At 55.7% G+C, this 19,368-nt stretch overlaps 1 protein-coding gene and 1 long non-coding RNA gene across 2 annotated transcripts; both read right to left on the reverse strand.

Annotated features, from left to right (window-relative positions):
• Positions 1-77: 77 nt before the first annotated feature.
• Positions 78-17,770, reverse strand: SYNGR3 (synaptogyrin 3). Its single transcript, XM_062614833.1, has 4 exons — positions 17,619-17,770; positions 7,549-7,789; positions 4,926-5,068; positions 78-2,527 (listed from the first exon to the last, which is right to left on the reverse strand). The coding sequence occupies exons 1-4, from the start codon at positions 17,715-17,717 to the stop codon at positions 2,318-2,320; spliced, it is 693 nt and encodes a 230-aa protein (XP_062470817.1). The 5' UTR covers positions 17,718-17,770; the 3' UTR covers positions 78-2,317.
• On the reverse strand, positions 11,206-14,223 carry LOC134161717 (uncharacterized). The gene is made up of 2 exons (XR_009964071.1): positions 11,695-14,223; positions 11,206-11,568 (listed from the first exon to the last, which is right to left on the reverse strand). It is a non-coding gene; the product is annotated as an uncharacterized LOC134161717 (long non-coding RNA).
• Positions 17,771-19,368: the final 1,598 nt, after the last annotated feature.

Genomic DNA, 19,368 nt, shown 5'->3' on the forward strand with positions numbered 1-19,368 from the left:
TGTGTGTCCCTTCTGATCCCCACCGGCAGAGGATGGGAGCAGGTTGGGGGGGGAAAGAAAGGCAACGCAGGCCTTGGTGCGTACATTCAGAGCTTGTAATATTGAGCATGGGTACACCAGGGGGCAGGAGGCATCCCGCCCTCAGACAGAGCTTTAGTGGGTTACGGTTACAAGGAAACTCTGGAACAGGTATATAGTTAGAAAACTACAAGGTACCGAACAGACATTACCTCACGTACAATCAATTTAAACACTTAAATTGATTCTATTGTTGCTAAAATATTAACACAAGTTACTGGTTGTGCTGCTAAAACGTCAGTGTTCCCTCTAAGGAAAATATTGCTACGGTTCTACCGTACCCTGTATTAAACCCCTTTGCCTCTCTTTAGCTCCCAGCAAATCTGACTCTAGAAACATCCAAAGGGTCTGGTTTAGATGGACCCTTATTTAGGGTTCTATTTAGGGTCCAATATATTTAGGCTTATAGAATACTGGGGTTTGGGTGTCCCTGGTTTGTTTCATGCAAGGGTCTGGCACCGGTCACCTCTTCCTTGCCCCTTGCATGAGCCAAGCAAGGGACACCTCTGATAAAGCAGAGCAGCATCCCCTGCTCACGCTCCTGCCTCTGCCCAATGCACCCCAATAGCTTTTGGGCCTCCAAGGGGGTGCAGAGCTCCATAGGGGAAGGCACCTCCTCTGCTGTACCTGCGGGGAAAGCCCACGGTGGGGACCGCTGCAGGATGCAAGGTCCTGGTGCCACCACACACGGGGAGGCTGCAGCAGCGTGAGAGGAGGATCCAGGTTGGGAAACACTGCCTGGAATATCCTGGTGCGGCTCCGGTGCCACCAGGGAAGAGCTCAGCACCAGCCTGGCTGGAAATGCACATTTAGCCCGGCCTGAACGGTGCTCAAGGAACGCACTTGGTCACTGGAAATGACCCCTCGTGATGGAGTCGCTGTTGTTAATGGATGCAGCAGAAAGGAGCTGTGCTGATGATGACCAGAAACCTGCTGCAGGCAGAGCTGGGACCAGTGGTCGCCAGGTCAGGAAGCAGCACACGGCTCCTGCCCTCCTCTAAGCATGGGGCTGGGATTCAAGTCTCAGCTCCTCTGCTCAGTCCTTAGTGACAAACAGCCACCAGTGAGGCAGGGAGAGCAGGCAGGGAGCTGACAGGGACCTATTGGGCTTTACACACTTCTGCCAAGGCAGGAATTTCACAGCTGAATTCAAACCTGAGCCTCTTTCCTGGGAGCTTTTCACTCCCTCTTTTCTCCCACTGCTTCCAAACCCGGGGTCCCCTCACAGTGGACTTCAACAGCCTCTAAAGCCTTTCCAGTTCACCTGAGTTCCTCATTTCTGAAGACAAGGGCACAAGGAACGTTCCCACCTGAGGTTCTGCTGCAGCTGACGACAAACAGCGCCCGCTCCCAGTCTGAAAACACAAGTTCAAGACTGCTCCTGATTGCACTGGGCTTTGAGCTGCTGAGGCCTTTGTGCTGGCAGCTCTGGGTCTGAGCACAGTTAAGTGCTCTGCGTTGCCAACCAGAAGCCATTAGTACAGCTACAAACTGTCCCAGCCCCTCGGGGAAGAAGTGGAACTGCAGCACACAGCTATTTGCTGCTGATAAAAGCCTGTTCCTAACAAGCAGCCACCTATTGCTGAGCTGGTTTCCAGCTCCCAACAGCCGCTTTTGACATCCTCAACCAGAGCCCTGTTGAAGCGCAGAAGCAAATGGGATGTTCCCCATAGCCCCAACCTGCCACGTGCCACTGGCATCCTAAGCTAAGGGTGAGCCACTTGGCGTGGAGATGACTCTGTACAGCAGCTATATACAGATGAAGGGGACACAGACACCACTCATCTCTCTCTGTGGGTTTGGCCCTCGCCATGGAACGTGTACAGGAGAGCTCTGCGGTGGGAGCAGCACGGAGCTGAGCCCCCCTTCGCCACCACGAGATTCTGTGTTAGCTCTGGAAGAACGAGATAAGTAACAGCTCTTCAGCTACTGTGTTGGACAGGAGAAGGTGTCCCAGGCACAGCCCGGTGCCAAGCCTCAGGCAGAGGTTTCCTCATCGTTCGCCACGCGGAGGTGATGCGGTAGCAACCTTCCTTCCTTCCTTCCTTCTGACTTAGAGGGAACACTGCTTTTATAAAACCCTTGGACAGGTAAGACAAGAACCAATACCACTGTACAGAATCCACTGCACAACTAGCTAATAGTAAGGAACCCAGCACTGACTTGCCACATGAAGGAAATGGGACTGAATACATTTGCAATCGACCGGCTCAGGGTACGGCACCACAGGACTCGCCCCTCAGTACGCTGGCACTTGGTAACCTTTCGGGTTGGTGTCTAAGGTCTCGGTGAAGGGGGGGCTCTGGTAGGTGTCTGTGCTCTCCACGCCGCTGCCGCTGGGGTAGCCGGGGTAGGGAGCGCCGGGCTCGGCGCCGAACTGATCCGTGGCAAAGAGCGACATGTCCGTCCCCAGGCGGTACCGCTGCAGCGCCTTCACCGCCAGCGCCACCTGCAGCGAGGGGCCAGGGTTAGGGGGGATGGAGCCCACCTCCACCAGGGTCCTGCGGCCCACAGGACCCCACATTCCCCACCAGAACCCCACATTCCCGCCCAGGATCCTCCATCCCCCCCAGACCCTGCATCCTCCAGGATCCTGCATCCTCCTGGACCCTGCATCCTCCAGGATCCTGCATCCCCCCAGACCCTGCATCCTCCAGGATCCTGCATCCCCCTGGACCCTGCATCCTCCAGGATCCTGCATCCCCCTGGACCCTGCATCCTCCAGGATCCTGCATCCCCCTGGACCCTGCATCCTCCAGGATCCTGCATCCTCCAGGATCCTGCATCCTCCCAGACCCTGCATCCTCCCGGATCCTGCATCCCCCTGGACCCTGCATCCTCCAGGATCCTGCATCCCCCTGGACCCTGCATCCTCCAGGATCCTGCATCCCCCTGGACCCTGCATCCTCCAGGATCCTGCATCCTCCCGGACCCTTCATCCTCCAGGATCCTGCATCCCCTCCCAAGGATGCTGCATCCCACAGGACCACACATTCTGGGGAGACCTTACTGCAGCCTTTCAGTTCTTAAAAGGAGCCTATAAGAAAGATGGGGAAAGACTTTCCAGCAGGGCCTGTTGTGATAGGACGAGGGGTAATGGTTTGAAACTAAAAGAGGGAGATTCAGGGTGGATGAGAGGGAAAAGTTCTTTACTGAGGGTGGTAATTCTTCAGTGAGGGTGGTAAAACACTGACCCAGGTTGCCCAGAGAGGCGGTGGCTGTGCCATCACTGGAGACACTTAAGGCTGGATGTGGTTCTGGGCAACCTGAGCTAGGTGAGGATGTCCCTGCTCGTTGCAGGGGGTTGGACTCAATGATCTTTAGAAGGTCCCTTCCAGCCCAAACTATTCCATGATTCCATGATCCCCCAGCTCCCTGCAAAGCTCTGAGCATATCCGAGTATCCCAGATCATTGCTGGCCCTGCTCCGTTATAGCCAAGAGCTAAACCAAGCCCAGACCACAACCCTTAATGCTAAAGAAGACGTTTCTGTGTGACAGGTTGACCTCCAAAGCCCTGTGTGGGGTTGCAGCCTGTGCTCCAGTCCCTGCCTGTGCCGATTTGGCACCAGTAACCCCATCTGCTGCGGGGAGGGAAAGCAAAATAGGTCAGTTCTGCCGAGACTCCTTCACCCTCTTCCAGGTTGCTGAAATTGAGGTCACAAAGGGTGGGAGAAGCGGCGGCAGAGCTGTGAGCACCCCACGCTCATCCCAGTTCTGGAGGTTTCATTAACAATTCAATTAGTTTATAAATGATGGGCTCAGGGGGTGGAAAAAACCACTCAGACACTGAGAGCAGCTCCCAAGCACTGCCCAGAGCCCACTGCCCTGCTGGGGCTGGTACCAGGGGGGCAGGCACTGGTTGATCCCAATTGCCCCTGGCTTTATTCATGGTGCCAATGGAGGGGCTGCTGCTGGCTCCACACATCCCAAACATCCTCCGTGCTGGCAGCAGGGGACCAGCATCCCCAGTGGCCTCCCTGGGCTGGGAGCAGATGCTGATGGGATGGGGGAGAGCATCCTCCCCAGTCCCTGGGGGCTGCAATGCAGCGTGAGAGAAGAGCTGTGGGGGAGCTGGGATTTAGTTGGATAATAACAGTGGGGAGCAGTTCAACTGGTGAGTAACTGGAGCCAGGCTGGCAGCTGGAAAGCCTCAGACTGGCTTTTGCCCCAGTTCCTTTAAGGCAATGTGGGATTGGTGCACATCTTGGGTGCTCTCTGCCCATGAAAAGCTGGAAGAGAGGGATGGAGGCCACCCCTGCTTCTCCACATGCAGCCCCAGGAGCAGTGCAGCTATCCCCAGTATCACAGGACAAGGGGCCCTGCAGGGTTTTGCACCCATGGCAGATGTCCCTGTGCCACAGGGGGTGCACAGAGCCAAAAAGTGGGAGCAAAGGGGGTTTCTGCAAGTCCTGGCAGCAGGAACCAGCCTGGCTTCCCCCGGGGGTGAGCTGGTGGGCCGAGAGCTCCCCACATCCCACTCCCATCCCATGAGACCAGCTCACTGCAGTGATCTGCTCCTGGGGACTCATTCAGTTCCAACCAAGTGGCTCCCAGGGCCCCGAAACGAGGGCAGCTCATGGCTGCTGACACGTTTTCAATGGGAACACAACTTATCCGCTGCAGGAGAAGGGGAAGTGTGGAATTCCCCCGCGAGAGGGGACGGAGCTGATCTTCCCGGGTACCAACCCGCAAGTTCCGTCTCTATCTGCAGGAGCACAGAGTTCCCCAGAAGAGCCCCGCGCTGCCCACCAGGATTCACTTCCCCAAACCAAGCCCCAGATTCCCCCTCCAAGCCCTTGAGGCCAGAGCACGTTTAGTTTGTGCCCTCCTCTGAAGCCGAACTCACCCAGACGATGATGGAGAAGAAGGAGAAGGTGATGGCTGCCCGGGCAGCGTCTGCTCCTTGCGAAACCCCTATGCTCATCGTCGTCCGTTGCCACTGGTTTGCAAGAAAGCAGAAGGCTACAAACCACAGGAAGGACAAGAAACCTGGAAGAGAACAGAGCTGCTCAGTGCTGTCCCTGCCCCGAGCCTCCCCAGCTGCCAGGACCCCGTGTGCCGATGCACAAACACCTTGACATCAAAGCAGCAGTGATTGATCCTGGGTGCCTTGGCCTGTGGTGGCCCAAAGGAGCTGCTTTAGAAGAGGCTGGTTTGGAATTGCTGGAAAAACAGGGAGGGAAGGAACCCTGTATGGTCACCCAGTGTGTTACCTGCCTTAGGTTCAGCTTGCCTACATCTCACCCTGATCCCTGCAGCAACAGCACAGCCTCTCTGGACATGGGGTCCTCTCAGTCTGTGGGATCTCAGCCTGCTCACTGGTGTCAAGGTGCTACCAGCTCACTTCCAGTTCCAGCACCCCAGTGTGTCAAACTCACCATTCCCTCTATTCCCTGGTCCTTAAAGACTTTGCACTGGATCCTGCAAACCTCACCCAGGAGGAAGCCTGCACTCCTGGGAGCAGCACCAGCAGGAGACAGTGCTGTGATGGGCCATGCTTTGGTCCAAGGACACAGCCAGAGAGCTTCAAAAAGGCAAGTCACAGTCACCCAGGAATAGGGACGGGCTGGGATTAAGCCCTGCTCCCAACCCCTGCTCCCAGGGATCAAAGTGACCTGGGATGTCCGTGCATCCCAACAGCACAGCTCGTTGTGTGTCACTCCCTGGGGCAGGGATGTGGGGGAGCTGCCCATGGAGCTGAGGGACACACGGGCTTCATGTGCCAGAGCTCTGCTCATCCCCGCTGCCCTCCACTGACTCCTCCTGTCCTCAGTTCCCTGGGCTCTGTGGGACTGAACAAAACCTCCCTGCTGATGACTCCTTACTGGCAGCCAATCTGGCTGAGCAAGACAGGGCTGCAGCTCCCCTAATTCAGTCACAGCCTCCAGCACTGCCTGATGCCAAGGAGCTCAGGAAACAAGTCCAGAAGCAAGGCACAGGCACACAAGTGTAAGGAGCAGTGATGTTTTCCAGCGCTGGGAAGAGGAGCAGCACAACCTGGAGCTTTCAGTGATGCTGTTTTAAGGCTCTCCAGCTTTCCTGAGCATCCCTGGCACAAAGGCACAAAGACTCTGGGTGTTCAGGCACCGGGATGCTGAGCAACCCAGCACCTTCCCAAGGATCATCAGCACATCAGGATGAGCAGCCACACTGCTGGTCCCGTGGGGCAGGCGGCTGCAAAGCACAGCCTGACTGCAGGGAGAGGAAAGAAGCTTCCTTTATTCCCCTTGATCTTGCCACTTGTTCCTAAGTGCAATATAAGATGCACGAGTGCATCCACATCCAGTGTGAGTTAGAGGGCTCTCTGCACCCCCACCACTGGTGCAGTGCTGCAGCCTGGCCCCGGGGCAGAGCACAAGCCCTGCACAGCACATCAGCAGCTCTGCAGGGCAGAACTCATCCTCCCCAGCTCGCTGCTGAAGCTGCAGATGCGTACCCGTGACAAGCACCAAAGAGAAAGAAGGCAGAGATGGAGCACGGTGCTGGTTCCCACATGCCTGGCAGGGAGAGAAGGGCTGTTTGGAGGGGGAAGGCAGGATCCTCGCACCATGACACACAGCATCAGCCACAAGATGGATGTGATGTTCCCCTTCCGTCTGAATCAAAGGGTTGCAGGCACTGAGCCCCATGGAAGGGGCTGTAAATATCCTCTAACGGCACTCCAGCACCGTGGAAATGAGCTTTCCAGCAAGGAGAGAACATCCTCAACAAGAGGGGAGCAGAGGGAGGCGATGACGGCTGTTTTCATTTGGGGCTGGAGAGCCATCAGCAGCGCTGGTGCTGGATAAATCACCTTCAGGCTTCACTAACACCAGAGCCTGGAACCGGAGAACATCAGCTCAAGCTCAGGCAGGTGATTCCCCCAGCAGCAGAGCGGAGGATGGCTCTCCTGGCTCAAGGCATCCCGCGTGGATGTGCCCCTGGCCGAGGGGCTCAGGACAGCACAGAGGATCTGTGCCAGCCTTTGGGACTCCCAGCCCCCCCGGTCCTGGAGGCAGTGAGGGATTGCAGTGGTATGGAGTGTTTCTGCTCTGTTCCAAAACACACGCACTAAGTGAACACAGACCCGGATGTAACCGATGAAACGACGTCTACGTGAGCCAGAAACAGGGATGTGGCAGGGGAAATTGCCCTGTCTGGTCTCTGAGGTGTGAGCACCAAGCCTCACTTCTGTGGGTGGCCTCACTGAAAGCAGCTCACTGAACATCTCCAACTGGAGACACGACACGGACCAGCGGGACACCCACTGTCCCCAAGCCACCACACACCACACACTTGCTTTCCCCACTGCTGCCTCGGAGCTCATGGCTGGATGGGACAACCCATCTGCCACCCCTCTTCTCCCTGTCAGAGGCACACGAATGGTGCCGTGCCATGGACTCAGGCGTGGAGCTGCAGGGCACAGCAACAACCCCGCACTGCCCATGGAGCCAGCATCATCCTTGAGGAGCCAGCAAAGCCAGAGGTACCTGAAAAGCCGAGGTCCAGCAGGACGGCGCGTTTGCGGTCCTTCACGCTGCTGATCTGCTGGAAGTAGAGGTCCACCACAAAGAAGAAGATGCAGCCGAAGAAGGCGATGATGCCAACGGCGATGCCGTAGCTGCAGGCACTCTCATTCTCATTGAAGATGCAGTGCAGCATGGGGGTCTGGCTGTCCTTGTTCACGTAGCACTCGTTCACGATGGAGCCAAACACCACGATGGAGAAGATCTGCAGGAGGAAGGAGAAAACACAACTCGCTGCCGCTTACGTTGAACTCTGTTTCCCAACAGCAACGTAATTGGATTCAATCTTGTCTTTGACTCCATGGCAACGTGGCATTTGTTAGACAGATCCTGACTCTCATCTGGTTGGTGGCCCTGATGAATGAGCTGGTGGATGGTACCAAGGTCTTCCTTCCCTGCGAGCCTGGCTGCCTTTCAGTGGCTTCATTTGCAGGGTATTTTAAGAGATGTTGTTCCCAGAGAGGCTGGGGAGGGAAAAAATAGATGGGCCGAGGCTCTGCTCTCCACTGTCAGGCTGTGCTCGATAAACCCCCTTGTGTCACTGCAGAGCAGGGAGAAATGAAGCTACAGAGGATAACTGAGCTGCTATCCAGCCCTGGCCCAGAGAAGGGACAAGGACACGGCAGCGTGGGGAGATGGGAACGGCACCCTCAGTGCAGTGGGGCAGGGGACAGGCTGCCCCATGAATGGCAGGGCAATAATGGTTGGACTTGATGATCTTAAAGGTCTTTTCCAACCATGATTCTATGATTTCTCACCTGGCTCAGCAGGGGTTGAAGGATGCAGCGTCTGCAGCCATTATCCAGTGAGCTGGTTTTGGCCCTGAGAGGGACAGGGGGGTTGCTGGTGGTCCCATTGCTGGGACCTGAGGGTGTTTCACATCCCCGCAGGCAGGAAGGAGCCGGCTGGCTGCCTCGATGAACACCAATCCTGATGCTGCACGCTGAAGTCATTCCCTTATCTCCCAGCACCAAGCGGACGCTGCGGGAGCAGCTGCATTACGATTTGCTCCGGAGCCCGCTCCATTAAAGCCGCGCCGCTGCTGGATTCCAGCGCTGGGAGCAGGGAGGGAGCCAGGCTGCAGAGCCCCCTCCTGCAAGCTGGGAACCTCTGATCTTATCCCTCGCTGCCAGCACCGGCTCCCTGCATCCCTGCACGCCCGCAGGACACAGCCGGAGGCCTCATACGCAGGCAGGGAGACAAGAGGCTCCCCCAGGATGCCGCTGTGGCTACCTGGGAGCATGGGGTTTGTGGTGTGATACAGCTCCTGCTCGGGACACCCTGCTGCATCTCCTGAAGGAGCACGAGAGTGAGACAGGCGACAGACAGAGGCAGAAGAGCCACAGGAGAGACTGCAGCTGGAGGCCTTTGCAAAGTCACCTGCACCTCGTGGCTGATGCCTGGCCACGGGCCACCTCCTACAGCCCCACACTCCTCATAGCACTGTGTTAGCAGAAGGCACTACGAGCAAACCCTTCAGAAAGCTCTTTAATGTAATGTGGTGATAGAGATTTACTCCCAAGCACATGCCAAATGTCTCCCTCCTGTCTGCCCTGAGGAATTTCATTCGGATTTCTCTCCTCCAAACTCCTTTCAGCGCTGGGATGAAGCTGAAGCTTCTCCTGTCTGAAGTTACTTCCAAATGCAAGCATCCCTATTAACAAACACCTCTCAGACCGTCTCCACTGAGTCTCCTCCAAGCTGGAGAACAAACAGATGGCTCTGCAAGGGAGACTTCCCTCCTAGAAATGTGGGATTCCAAATGTGCATCTGCAAAAGCCAGGTGCAACCTTTGATTTCATCTGGACCCCTAATAGCGATAGAAAGTACGTATGTCCCATGGACCTCCCCATGGCCGCACAAGGAGATAACCAGACCTTCCTCCTCTTGGAATTTAACCATGCCCCAGGTCCTGTTCCCCTCCATCCCCACCTCATCTCAGCTCCGAGCAGCAGCCATGAGCCTGATGGCAACCTGAGTCACCCACTTCCCTTGCACCCTGCTCCTTGCTGGCGCTGCACTCAGGGAGCGCTGGGCTGTCACACCGCGACGGGCACATCATCCTCATCACGCTCAGAACAAGAGGCTTGCATTGTAAGGAGGAACAACAACAAACAGTAATAATCATTTTCCCAGGGCTTTGGCAGCAGCTGTAATATCAGCAGTTGTAAAAATCTGTTCATAAATAATGCAAAATTGTTATTTACCATCAGAAATAGCAGCAGCATTTATAAAACAGGCCCTGGAAGAAATAATGTGATTCTGGAAAACATGAATAATTGAGAACCTCTGATTCCATGGGATTATTTCTCTGGCAGGCCACAGAACTTGTGCTCAGCTTCTGCAAGTGCACACTAAGTGTTTTACTTAGTCATAGAAGCACAGAATCGTATGGTTTGTGTTGGAAGGGACCTTAAAGCTCATCCAGGGACCCCTTCCACTGGAGCAGCTTGCTCCAAGCCCCTGTGTCCAACCTGGCCTTGAGCACTGCCAGGGATGGGGCAGCCACAGCTTCTCTGGGCACCCTGTGCCAGCGCCTCAGCACCCTCACAGGGGAGAGCTTCTGCCTAAGAGCTCAGCTCAGTCTCCCCTCGGGCAGGTTAAAGCCATTCCCCTTGGCCTGTCCCTACATCACTTGTCCAAAGCCCCTCTCCAAGTCCTCCCAGGATTAACTGGACTGCTTCTCTGTGCTTTCAGGTGCTTATCGGGAGCTCACAGTTTCAGTGGGTGAGGGAGGGCTCTGGTAAATTAAAGATTAAGGATGAAATTAGTAATTAACGACATTACAGGGGTCCTGGCTGCCTGCACACAGGCTTGCACATAGGGGGCTGTCGATGGAGGATGCCCATGGAGTGCTGCAAGCACAACTATTGCCAGAAATGGGATCAAATAGGATGTTTCAGCACTTAACTTCCAGCTCCCGAGGGCTTTGCAAAGCAAAGCATCCTCCTTGCTGCCAGGTGACCTGAGCCACCCCCCCATGACACCCCCTCGACTGGGTGCAGGCAACAAGGGACACGCGGCTTCTTCTCAGGAGGCCGAAATAGCAGCGAATTGCAAGTGTGCATTTGATAGATGCAAATCTATCAATGTGATGCAAAACATCAGTGCTGGCTGAAATCCTCCTGTCAAAACACGCTTTTCAGTGCAAACAAGTCTTTGCACGGCTTTTCTCTCCTGATTGAAATGTTCCAGCTTTTCTTCAATAAAAACCCCAACCGGTGCTGGGGAAACATTTTAATGAGAACAGATTTGGAGGTGTCCTTCTAAGTATAGAGGAACAAATCTGCTTTGAGAAAATGGGGGTAGGTGGTGGGGAGGAAGTAAAACCCATACTGTAATTTAAAGTTCATGCAAAACAAATACCCTTTTCCAACCAGCTCTGCAAACCGCACTCGCCCAGACCCACCACCAGCACATCAGAGGCTCGAAAGGGAAAACCCAAGGTCAGATTTGCCCCTGACAGTGGTTTTATGTGTGAGCAAGGATGCAGAGATCCTGCTCTCCAGAGGTGCTGCTCCATCTCCTCCTGCTTGTCCCCACAACTGCAGTCCCCATGACCAGCCATGGCAGGGACAGCATGGACCCAGTGCCAAGGTCGCCGGCACGCACAGCACAGGGGCATCTGCTGTGTGAGCTGCTGCATCCATCCCAAGCCTGCCCACCCTTCCAATGGGGTGCTTCCATATCCCACAGGCCCTGCAAAGGAGCCCGAGCATTCATGGGATGCTCCAGTTTCCAGCTGAACAACCCAACACAACCAGCAACAAATTGTCCTCGTGCTGGGTGGACTGTTGCAAACATGGATAACCTGCAGGCACCCCGCTATGAAACTGCATCTCCCCTGCTGAAGCTTCCACATCAACCCACTTGCAGCTCAGGGTCTCAGCCTGGTGTGTGGGATGGTCACATCCTGCCCTCCCCACTGTCAAAGCCCCAGCAGCTCCAGTGGCACAGACCATTAGTGCTCCTCTTTGCATTTACCTGCGAGGAAGGATGGGAAGGGGGAGAGTTTTCTCCCATCCTTTCCATTAAGACTTGTACTTCACCCTCCTTCCTTGCTTGCTGCCCACCTCCTATTTTCCCCCATTACCCTATTTTAGGCAAGACCTCTTGCTTCCTTTGTCCTCTCTGACAACGGCTGTGATCCAGTGCCAGGTGTCCTGTGCTGATGGATGTCCCATAGGGACTGTGCTGGAGGTGCTGGGCAGGCTGTCAGTAGCACAGAAGCAGCCCTGCAATGGGAGGCTGAGTGAGATCTCATCCTTTTCCCCCTAAAAAAGAGAAAGGGGAGCCTGAGAGGGCAGGTTCCTTGTGTGGCCACAGCTTCTGGACCCACAGCTACCACCAGACCCTCACAGGAACCCAGGGTGCTGGGGATGCCCATGTGCCCCACAGTGGAGACACCATTTTAGGTGTGCATAAAGCTGGGAGACCTGCATCTGCCTTCTCTGCACCAGATTCCTGCCGTCTGGAAGAAGGTGCTGGCCTGGCTGCCTGGCTCACTGCTGTAATTACACTTTACAGAGCAGTGTTCCCTCCTGGGGCTCGAGCCGCCTGCACCCCAGGACATGCACATTGTTCATCCCCATTGCTTTTAGCCTCCTGCAGCCCAGGCACCTAAAATGTGCCTCAGGAAACCTCATGGTCTGAGCAGAGCCATCACAAGGAGAACAAAGAGCTGAAAGCCTCAGTGTGTGAACAGTCAGCCATTTTAAGGTGAGATGTTTCCACTGCTGATGCACTGCACTTGGATTTGGGACCTATAAAAAGCATTACCAGAAGGTGTGGGGATGTAGGAGACTGCGAAGCCTTGCTTTGATTACACACCCAAGCAACCATTAACGTCAACAGCAAGGGAATGTAATGCATGAAGAAAATAATCCACAGCCAATTTCCTCTGCTGGAGCTTACACTCAATGGTCCTGGTAGCATCCTTCACCATTGTAATGAGAGCATCAGGGAGACAGATACCCTGCTCAGCATCCCGCCCTCCTCCAGCCACCACCAGCAAGTGAAGGATGTGCTAGCAGAGGAGAAGGGAAGACAATGAAGGTCAAATCCTGCCTGGCAATAAGCGTTTCCTTATGGCTTATACCCCAGTTAAGCCCTTGTCTCAAGTCACAGAGATACCTTGTGCAGATACTCCACTCAGTGATGAGTTAGGCCCCTGGCAAAGGACCAGCCTCCTTCAACACCCACCTGGCTCAGATCCTGGTGGAACCAGGTCCTGGGTCCCTCTCCAGTTTCCCTTTACAGTTGTCAGTCACGGGGACGTTTCCAGCACAGATCTGCATAACTTATTGGAGGCTGTGAAGGCGAAAGAGCTGCTTTGAGCGCTGCCAGATCTCCCACCAGGATTACGGATGCGACCACAACGCAAAGACCTGCCGTGGTTTCTGGCACAGAAAGGGGGGTATGGTGCTGGCTGGAATAGGTTTATGGGTATGTCTACCAGGCCCATCAGCTGGGAAGGGGTGTACATGGATGACCACATGGCTGAGCTTTCCTGAATTACTTCTAATGTGATGAGAGCACCCATTCAAAGATTGTAATCCAGCGATGAGCACCAGGCTCCTACCTTGCATTTCCCATTGATGTCTACTCCAGCAGGAGAGCATTCCAGGCTCCAACTCCAGCCTTGCACAACAGCTGCGTGTTGTAGCCCTGCAAACCCAAATGCTTGCTCCCCAGCACCTCAAACCAGGGCTCCTGCAGCTTCAACCCGGGTGTGAGGCTCCTCAAGAGTGCTCTGTGCTGAGGGTGCAGGGTACTGCCAATGCTTTGGGTTGGAAGGGACCTTAAAGATCATCTGGTTCCAATCCTGGAGCCATGTTCTTCTTTGTTGCCTGGCTCTTCTGCTCTGGATACAAACAGATACACCTTTTGCCATGAGCACACACACTGCCTTCTCCATCCCGCTGGAGAAACAGAACAAGCCTGGTCCAGGATGGAAAGAGCACACTCCCTTCTTCCAAGAACCACCAACTATTCCTAATACACCAAACCACCCCCCAGCACATCCCTTAGCAAAGGCACAACTCAGCGAAGCACAGACAATGCTCTGCTGCAATATGGACTGAGCCCGGCATCAGTGCAGAGCTGAGCACATAAAGCCCAGGCTGGACCTGAGCCCAAGTAACCTCTGGTAATGAAGGTTTCCTGCTGCACATCAGAGCCTACAGGGACTGTCTCTCTGCTGCCAGGCCTCTGCCAAGTAATCAGATCTGGCTGCTCGAGTCCAGGCCCCTAATAAAGGTTTTGCTCTTAAAAGCATCAGATTGCTGCAAGGAAAACCCAAACAAAACATTGGGCCCAGTGCGATAAAACACTGCAGAGGAAAAGCTCAGTGATCCAGGGGAGGGAGCACAGATTTATTCAGCTTTAAGAAACAGGAGGAGAAGGCAGCAGATGGGTCAGGCTTTAAAGAAAATACTTAAGGGTTTGTATTGTAGGGTGGGCTACAGGAAACCTGGAGAGGGGCTTTAGACAAGGGCCTGTAGGGACAGGCCAAGGGGAATGGCTTTAACCTGCCAGAGGGGAGACTGAGATGAGCTCTTAGGCAGAAGCTCTTCCCTGTGAGGGTGCTGAGGCGCTGGCACAGGGTGCCCAGAGAAGTTGTGGCTGCCCCATCCCTGGCAGTGTTCAAGGCCAGGTTGGACACAGGGGCTTGGAGCAAGCTGCTCTAGTGGAAGGGGTCCCTGCCCGTGGCAGGGGTTGGGACTGGATGATCTTAAGGTCCTTTCGAACCCAAACCAGGCTGGGATTCTGTGATTACAAAATCAGGAGCTGATCTCATGCTGAGCTCCGTGGAGGAAGCCGACTGGTGAGCGTGGCTGCACGGATGGGACCTGGCCCCGCGCTTGTGCTGCTGCTCCTACAGGAATTACTGCAAGCATTTACTCTGCTGGGATATCTTCCAGACCTGCTTTTAAAAGTCAAACCTAACCCAACGTTAAATGAACAGTGCCCCTGCCAAGCTGCGTGGCCACTTGAAAGCCCAACTGGCCCTGGTAGCCCTGGAGAAGGGAACTCATGATCCTGTGGGCATCCTTCCTGAATAGCCGGCTTGTTTTGTTGTGCAAAACATGTCTCTAAAAGAAAACCACAAGTGATCACATCTTCATCTGACAAACAGCACCAGACGGAGGGGGAAGAGATGAATGAGGAACTGTTACATGACTGTTTCCAGCTTTTGGTTTTACAGCTCAAGCCAGGAGGGCTGTTTTCCCTGCAGATACTCTGAATTACTCTGCCTCTCAGGGAGATGTTCCCGAGTGCGGTTGAATCAGGAATCCCCTCTTGCCATCACTTACATTGGGGATTTCCACACTGAAGTCACCATTCACCTGCCAGTCTCTTAGATGTTTGCCAGAGTAAAGACTGAGCCCAGGGCCCCAAAACACCTTCCAGAGACACAGAAGGGAGCTGGACCCCCCCTTTGGTGGTGGTGCATTGTGAAACCCCAGCAATGGTGATGGGCCTGATGGGCACAGAGTGGCTCACATCAAGTGGGTGAAGCTGGCCCCAAAGCCTCGTGGTGGCTCTCCATCACCTTTGTCCTGGTGTCCTCCCACCCAAACCGGGACATCTCCGCTCCCTCCTTTTCTCACCAAAGGATCATTGATGTCCTATGCGCAGCCAGGGTTATGGTTCTGAGGTTTGGTCCAACTGCACAGGTTAAACACGTTTAAAAAGATGAGCACAGGAAGGAAACCCACATGAATAAAACCCAGTCCAACACCTAAACTCGGCCATCCTCAAAGCCTCAGTCAAGGGCTTTCTGAACAACCATTTAGGGCTGTGGCTCTTCTGCCACATGCAGACATGGGGAGCCCATCTCCCCTGTGACAGCAGGCAGGGACCTGGGAAGGTTTCTGTTTGCTTTGTGAATGAGGGAGCATCCCAGGGGGACTTTGGTCCATGATGCTGCCTCGGCCACCAGCATGGTGTGATAAGGAGCAGACACTGCCACTTGCCACATCCCCACCTCTCCCCTCCAATCCCACCTCTCACCCAGCTGCAGGCCCTGCCCACACTGGGAACTGGTTTGAGACAGAGGTAACTGGACTGCAGCAGCCAAGCAGGGCTCTGAACCCCCAGGCTGGAGCAGTGATGAAGAAGGGTCCTCGACAGATCTGCCAGCAAACAGGAGACCTGGGGAAAGCGGCTCTAAGGGCTTTTAATGTGAGCTTCCACAGCCTGATCCCCCTCTGAAAACAGCAGAAACGCTCCCTTTGAGCTCAGTGACTTCGGAGCCAACCCCAAATACTGCAAACATTTCTGCCTGGGCCAGCACAGCGCTCATCCCACACTTGTCCACACCAGTGAGCCCTGCACTTGCTTGGGGTTAAGTTGATGTATTTCTGTAGCTGTAAGCTCTCTGGTGAACACAGAACCATGAATCGAGTGACTCTGCCATTGAGTAAATCAGCCAGCAAATGTATGCATGGCTGTTTCCTAAGCTGGAATTTTTATCTCTATGTTCCGTATTCTGTTCCTGCTTCCCAGCAGTGCAGATCCCCTTCTATACAACAAGGAGGATGAGCTCTTTATGGAAGGCCTAACTCACCATCAACAGGCCCACAATTTATCTAACTGTACCCCAGACCAGCACCACTGCCAACAGTCTGTCACTTGAGGGGGATCGAGGAGGAGCCATGTGGATCTAGACCAGGTTTATCAGGACTGAGACCATTCTTCTAGGACACAACTGCTGCCAGGTACCCAAACCCTACCCAAAACACCCCATCCAGCCCAACCTGGATGCTCCACATCCATACCTGGCCTTCTGTTCTCCAGTAAAGGGGTTGGGGGCTGTCTCAAAGCTCTGGAGAGCACACTGGCCCCCATCCAGCTAAAGATTTCAGTATGTGGTTTAACGATAAGCATGTGATTGCAGCTGGAATTGCTCACGTGCTTAAAGATAAGCACATGCTCCCATGCTGTGCTGCACAGGGCCTCATCCAGGCACCCCCAAACGCACCCACTGGGTGAGTGTGAAGGAGGGAGCTGGGTGGGCAGCACCTTCTCCCACACCTTTCCTTCACTCCCTGCTTCCATGGGGCACTGCTGAGGGTGACACAGAGCCAGTGCGGTGGCCAAGAGCCTCCGTGCACAGCAGGGATGTGACACGGGTGAGGATGAGCCCCCCAGGCCCAGCTTGGCTCACCCACAGCCTCCAACCAAGCACTGGAGCCAGGAGCCGGCTGTTGGGAGCACCAGTTAGACCCAACTAACTGGTTGCCCCCTTTTGGGAAGGGCCCGGCATTGCCGACCTCTGGAATCATTCATGCCTGCAAATCCTAGCAGGTAAAAGCCAGGCTGGGGAGGAGAATCAGTGCCTGCCCTTCCCCTCGGGCACCACGGCCCCAGCGAGCACCAGCGTGCAGCTCCCTGTGCTGCTTATTCACGGACCATCAGCGAGCAAAGCCTTCCCTGAGCTGCCACACAGCATCTTCCAACCTCCTGCTCCACAGGAGGAACTCAGATGGGAAACAGCCAAAAAAGATGACATTCTTGTGCACGAACAGGGGCAGCTGGGCAGGGCTGGCTCCCAGATTTCTTCTGTCACACACACATACGCACAGAGCATGGAAGGAAAATGTCCTCTGCCTGCCGATTTAGACCTCATCCGCTTGCTCCTTCCTCAAGCACCAGGGGCACATCCACCCGCCGCACCTTGCCCAAGGAAACTCCGGGCGAACACCCCCCGGGAGCCCCTCAGCCGGGCACCACCCGGCACGGCTGCACCAGCGCCGCACGCCTGCAGCACCGCCGCACGGTACCTGCGCTCCGCACACGGCACGGGCACCGCACACTGCAACGGGCGCCGCACAAGCACCGCGCACACTGCGTGTTGCAGCGGGCACTGCACCCTGCACGGGCACCGCAATTCCCATCACCCGGGCACTGCCCAACGCAAGGGGCACCGCACGCTGCAGTGTGCTCTGCCCATCTTCCGGGCATTGCCCAACGCCCGGTGCCGAGCCCCGCGGCCCCGCTGCCCGGCCGGGATGACCGTTCTGCCTCACCCAGGTCGTCACCCGGAGGATGGTCTGCGGCTGCTTCAGGAAATCCACGGGGTCGATGGCTCCCCCGGCCCGGCCCGCTCCGAAGGAGGCTCCTTCCATCTTCCCCCGCCGCCCGCTCCGCTCCGAGCCGAGCGCGCCCCGCGCCGGCAGCGCGCCTGCCCGGCTCCCCCCCCCCCCCCCGCGCGTCTACCGCGTGGGCTCGTCCGCAGCGCCGCGTGCGGGCAACGGGAGGAACCACCCATCGGCCGGGAGGGGGGTAACGGCAGGTGCGCGCACCCGAGCTGCGGCCGTGGGTACCACAGCACAGCCCTGGGCATCGCTCTGCTGCGGCCGTGGGTACCACAGCACAGCCCTGGGCATCGCTCTGCTGCGGCCGTGGGTACCACAGCACAGCCCTGGGCATCGCTCTGCTGCAGCCGTGGGCACCGTGTTGTGTCTGGGGACACCACGGTACAGCCAGGACACCTCACCACGGGCAGGATCACAGTGTTATCCCAAGGATAACCATCCTATGGATATAGTCACCATGCTGCTTCTGGGGACAGCATGCTACGGCCAGGGGTTGGGGGATGTTGCCAGCGTCACTGTGCGATGGCAAGGACTTGGCTACAGCCAGGGCAACCCATGGCTGGGCCGTTGGCAGGAGGGAGATGCCATAGACTGCAGCACAGGGAGGTCACCACACTGCTTGGCTCAAGCCTGCTCCCATCACTGCAGACCGCAGCAGGAAGGGCTGTTGTCACCTCTTCTAGGGGTCAGGGGCCCTGGGGGCCCCACAACAGGCCCTCAGTGGAAGAAGGGACTCCTGCCCCACAGCAGGAGTAGGGTGCTCCACCGGGAGCTTCCCCTTGGATGAGAGCAGCCTGTTGCCCACCACAGGGAGAGGTTTGGTGGTTGCTTCACTTCAAAGCATACTGCTACATAACCATTAAGTGGTGAAAGAAAAGGGAAGTGAAGGCTGGTGGGGCTGAAGCTTTTGCTTTCCTCATGCAGGAAAGGAGGCACCCAGAGCTCTCCTGGGACAGGAAGAGGCCGAGCCCCATCCCCACTCCCTCTTCCAGTAGGAAGGAGGAAAAAGAGAGGAACCTTGCAGAGGGAAACCCTCAATTACAGCAAGGGGAGTTCCCCCCTGCGGCTCCAGGACCAGCTCCTGAGTGAGGTTTTCGTAGCACCGTGATGATGATCCCGGTTCCATAGATACCGATGCCATGACAACTCTGACATCATCTCTGCTCCGGCCGGGAACTGCAGGGAAAGTCACAGGGAGGAGTACGCATGCACGGCGCAGGCCTTGGGGCTGGGGGCTTCTTGTGGCTCCATTACAGCTCAGCTCCATCCATACCTCCCCATCCCTTCGTGCAGGGAGCAGTGCTGCTGCCACATAACACGGGACACGTGTGTAACAGGCATGTTAAGCCCCTCACATGCAAAACACCAACAAAGTGAAGGATTCCCATGTGCTGGGCCCTGTCTGCAGCTCCTGGCCTTCAGCAGCTCTGTCAGTCTGTTCGTTCTGGCAGGTGGAATCAGGGTTTAACAGTTAAGGCTCATGATGATGCCATTCAGTTTCTCTCAATTACAGGTGAGTCATCATCTCTCCACATCTATTTCTGACGCTCAGCAGGAAAAGCAGAATTCAGCCTTTCATTCCTCAATGTCACCAGCCCAGAAGTGATCACACTGTACAATGCAAATGAGAAATGGCCACCAAGAGAATGCCAGCTTGGTCCCTCCTGGGTTCTTCTGGCAA

This window comes from Pezoporus occidentalis, unplaced genomic scaffold, assembly GCF_034315485.1.
Source record: "Pezoporus occidentalis ecotype Australia unplaced genomic scaffold, CSIRO_AGI_Poc_V1 ctg178, whole genome shotgun sequence".
In the NCBI taxonomy this organism is placed as follows: Eukaryota; Metazoa; Chordata; class Aves; order Psittaciformes; family Psittacidae; genus Pezoporus; species Pezoporus occidentalis.

Bases quoted from the DNA above. Each gene is read 5' to 3' on its own strand.
- SYNGR3 (XM_062614833.1), bottom strand. From the start codon at position 17,717: ATGGAAGGAGCCTCCTTCGGAGCGGGCCGGGCCGGGGGAGCCATCGAC. The intron at 7,790-17,618 runs GTGAGGCAGAAC...TTCCTCCTGCAG, and splicing joins TCCTCCGGGTGACGACCTGG to ATCTTCTCCATCGTGGTGTT. The intron at 2,528-4,925 runs GTGAGTTCGGCT...CCCTCGCTGCAG, and splicing joins TCTTCTCCATCATCGTCTGG to GTGGCGCTGGCGGTGAAGGC.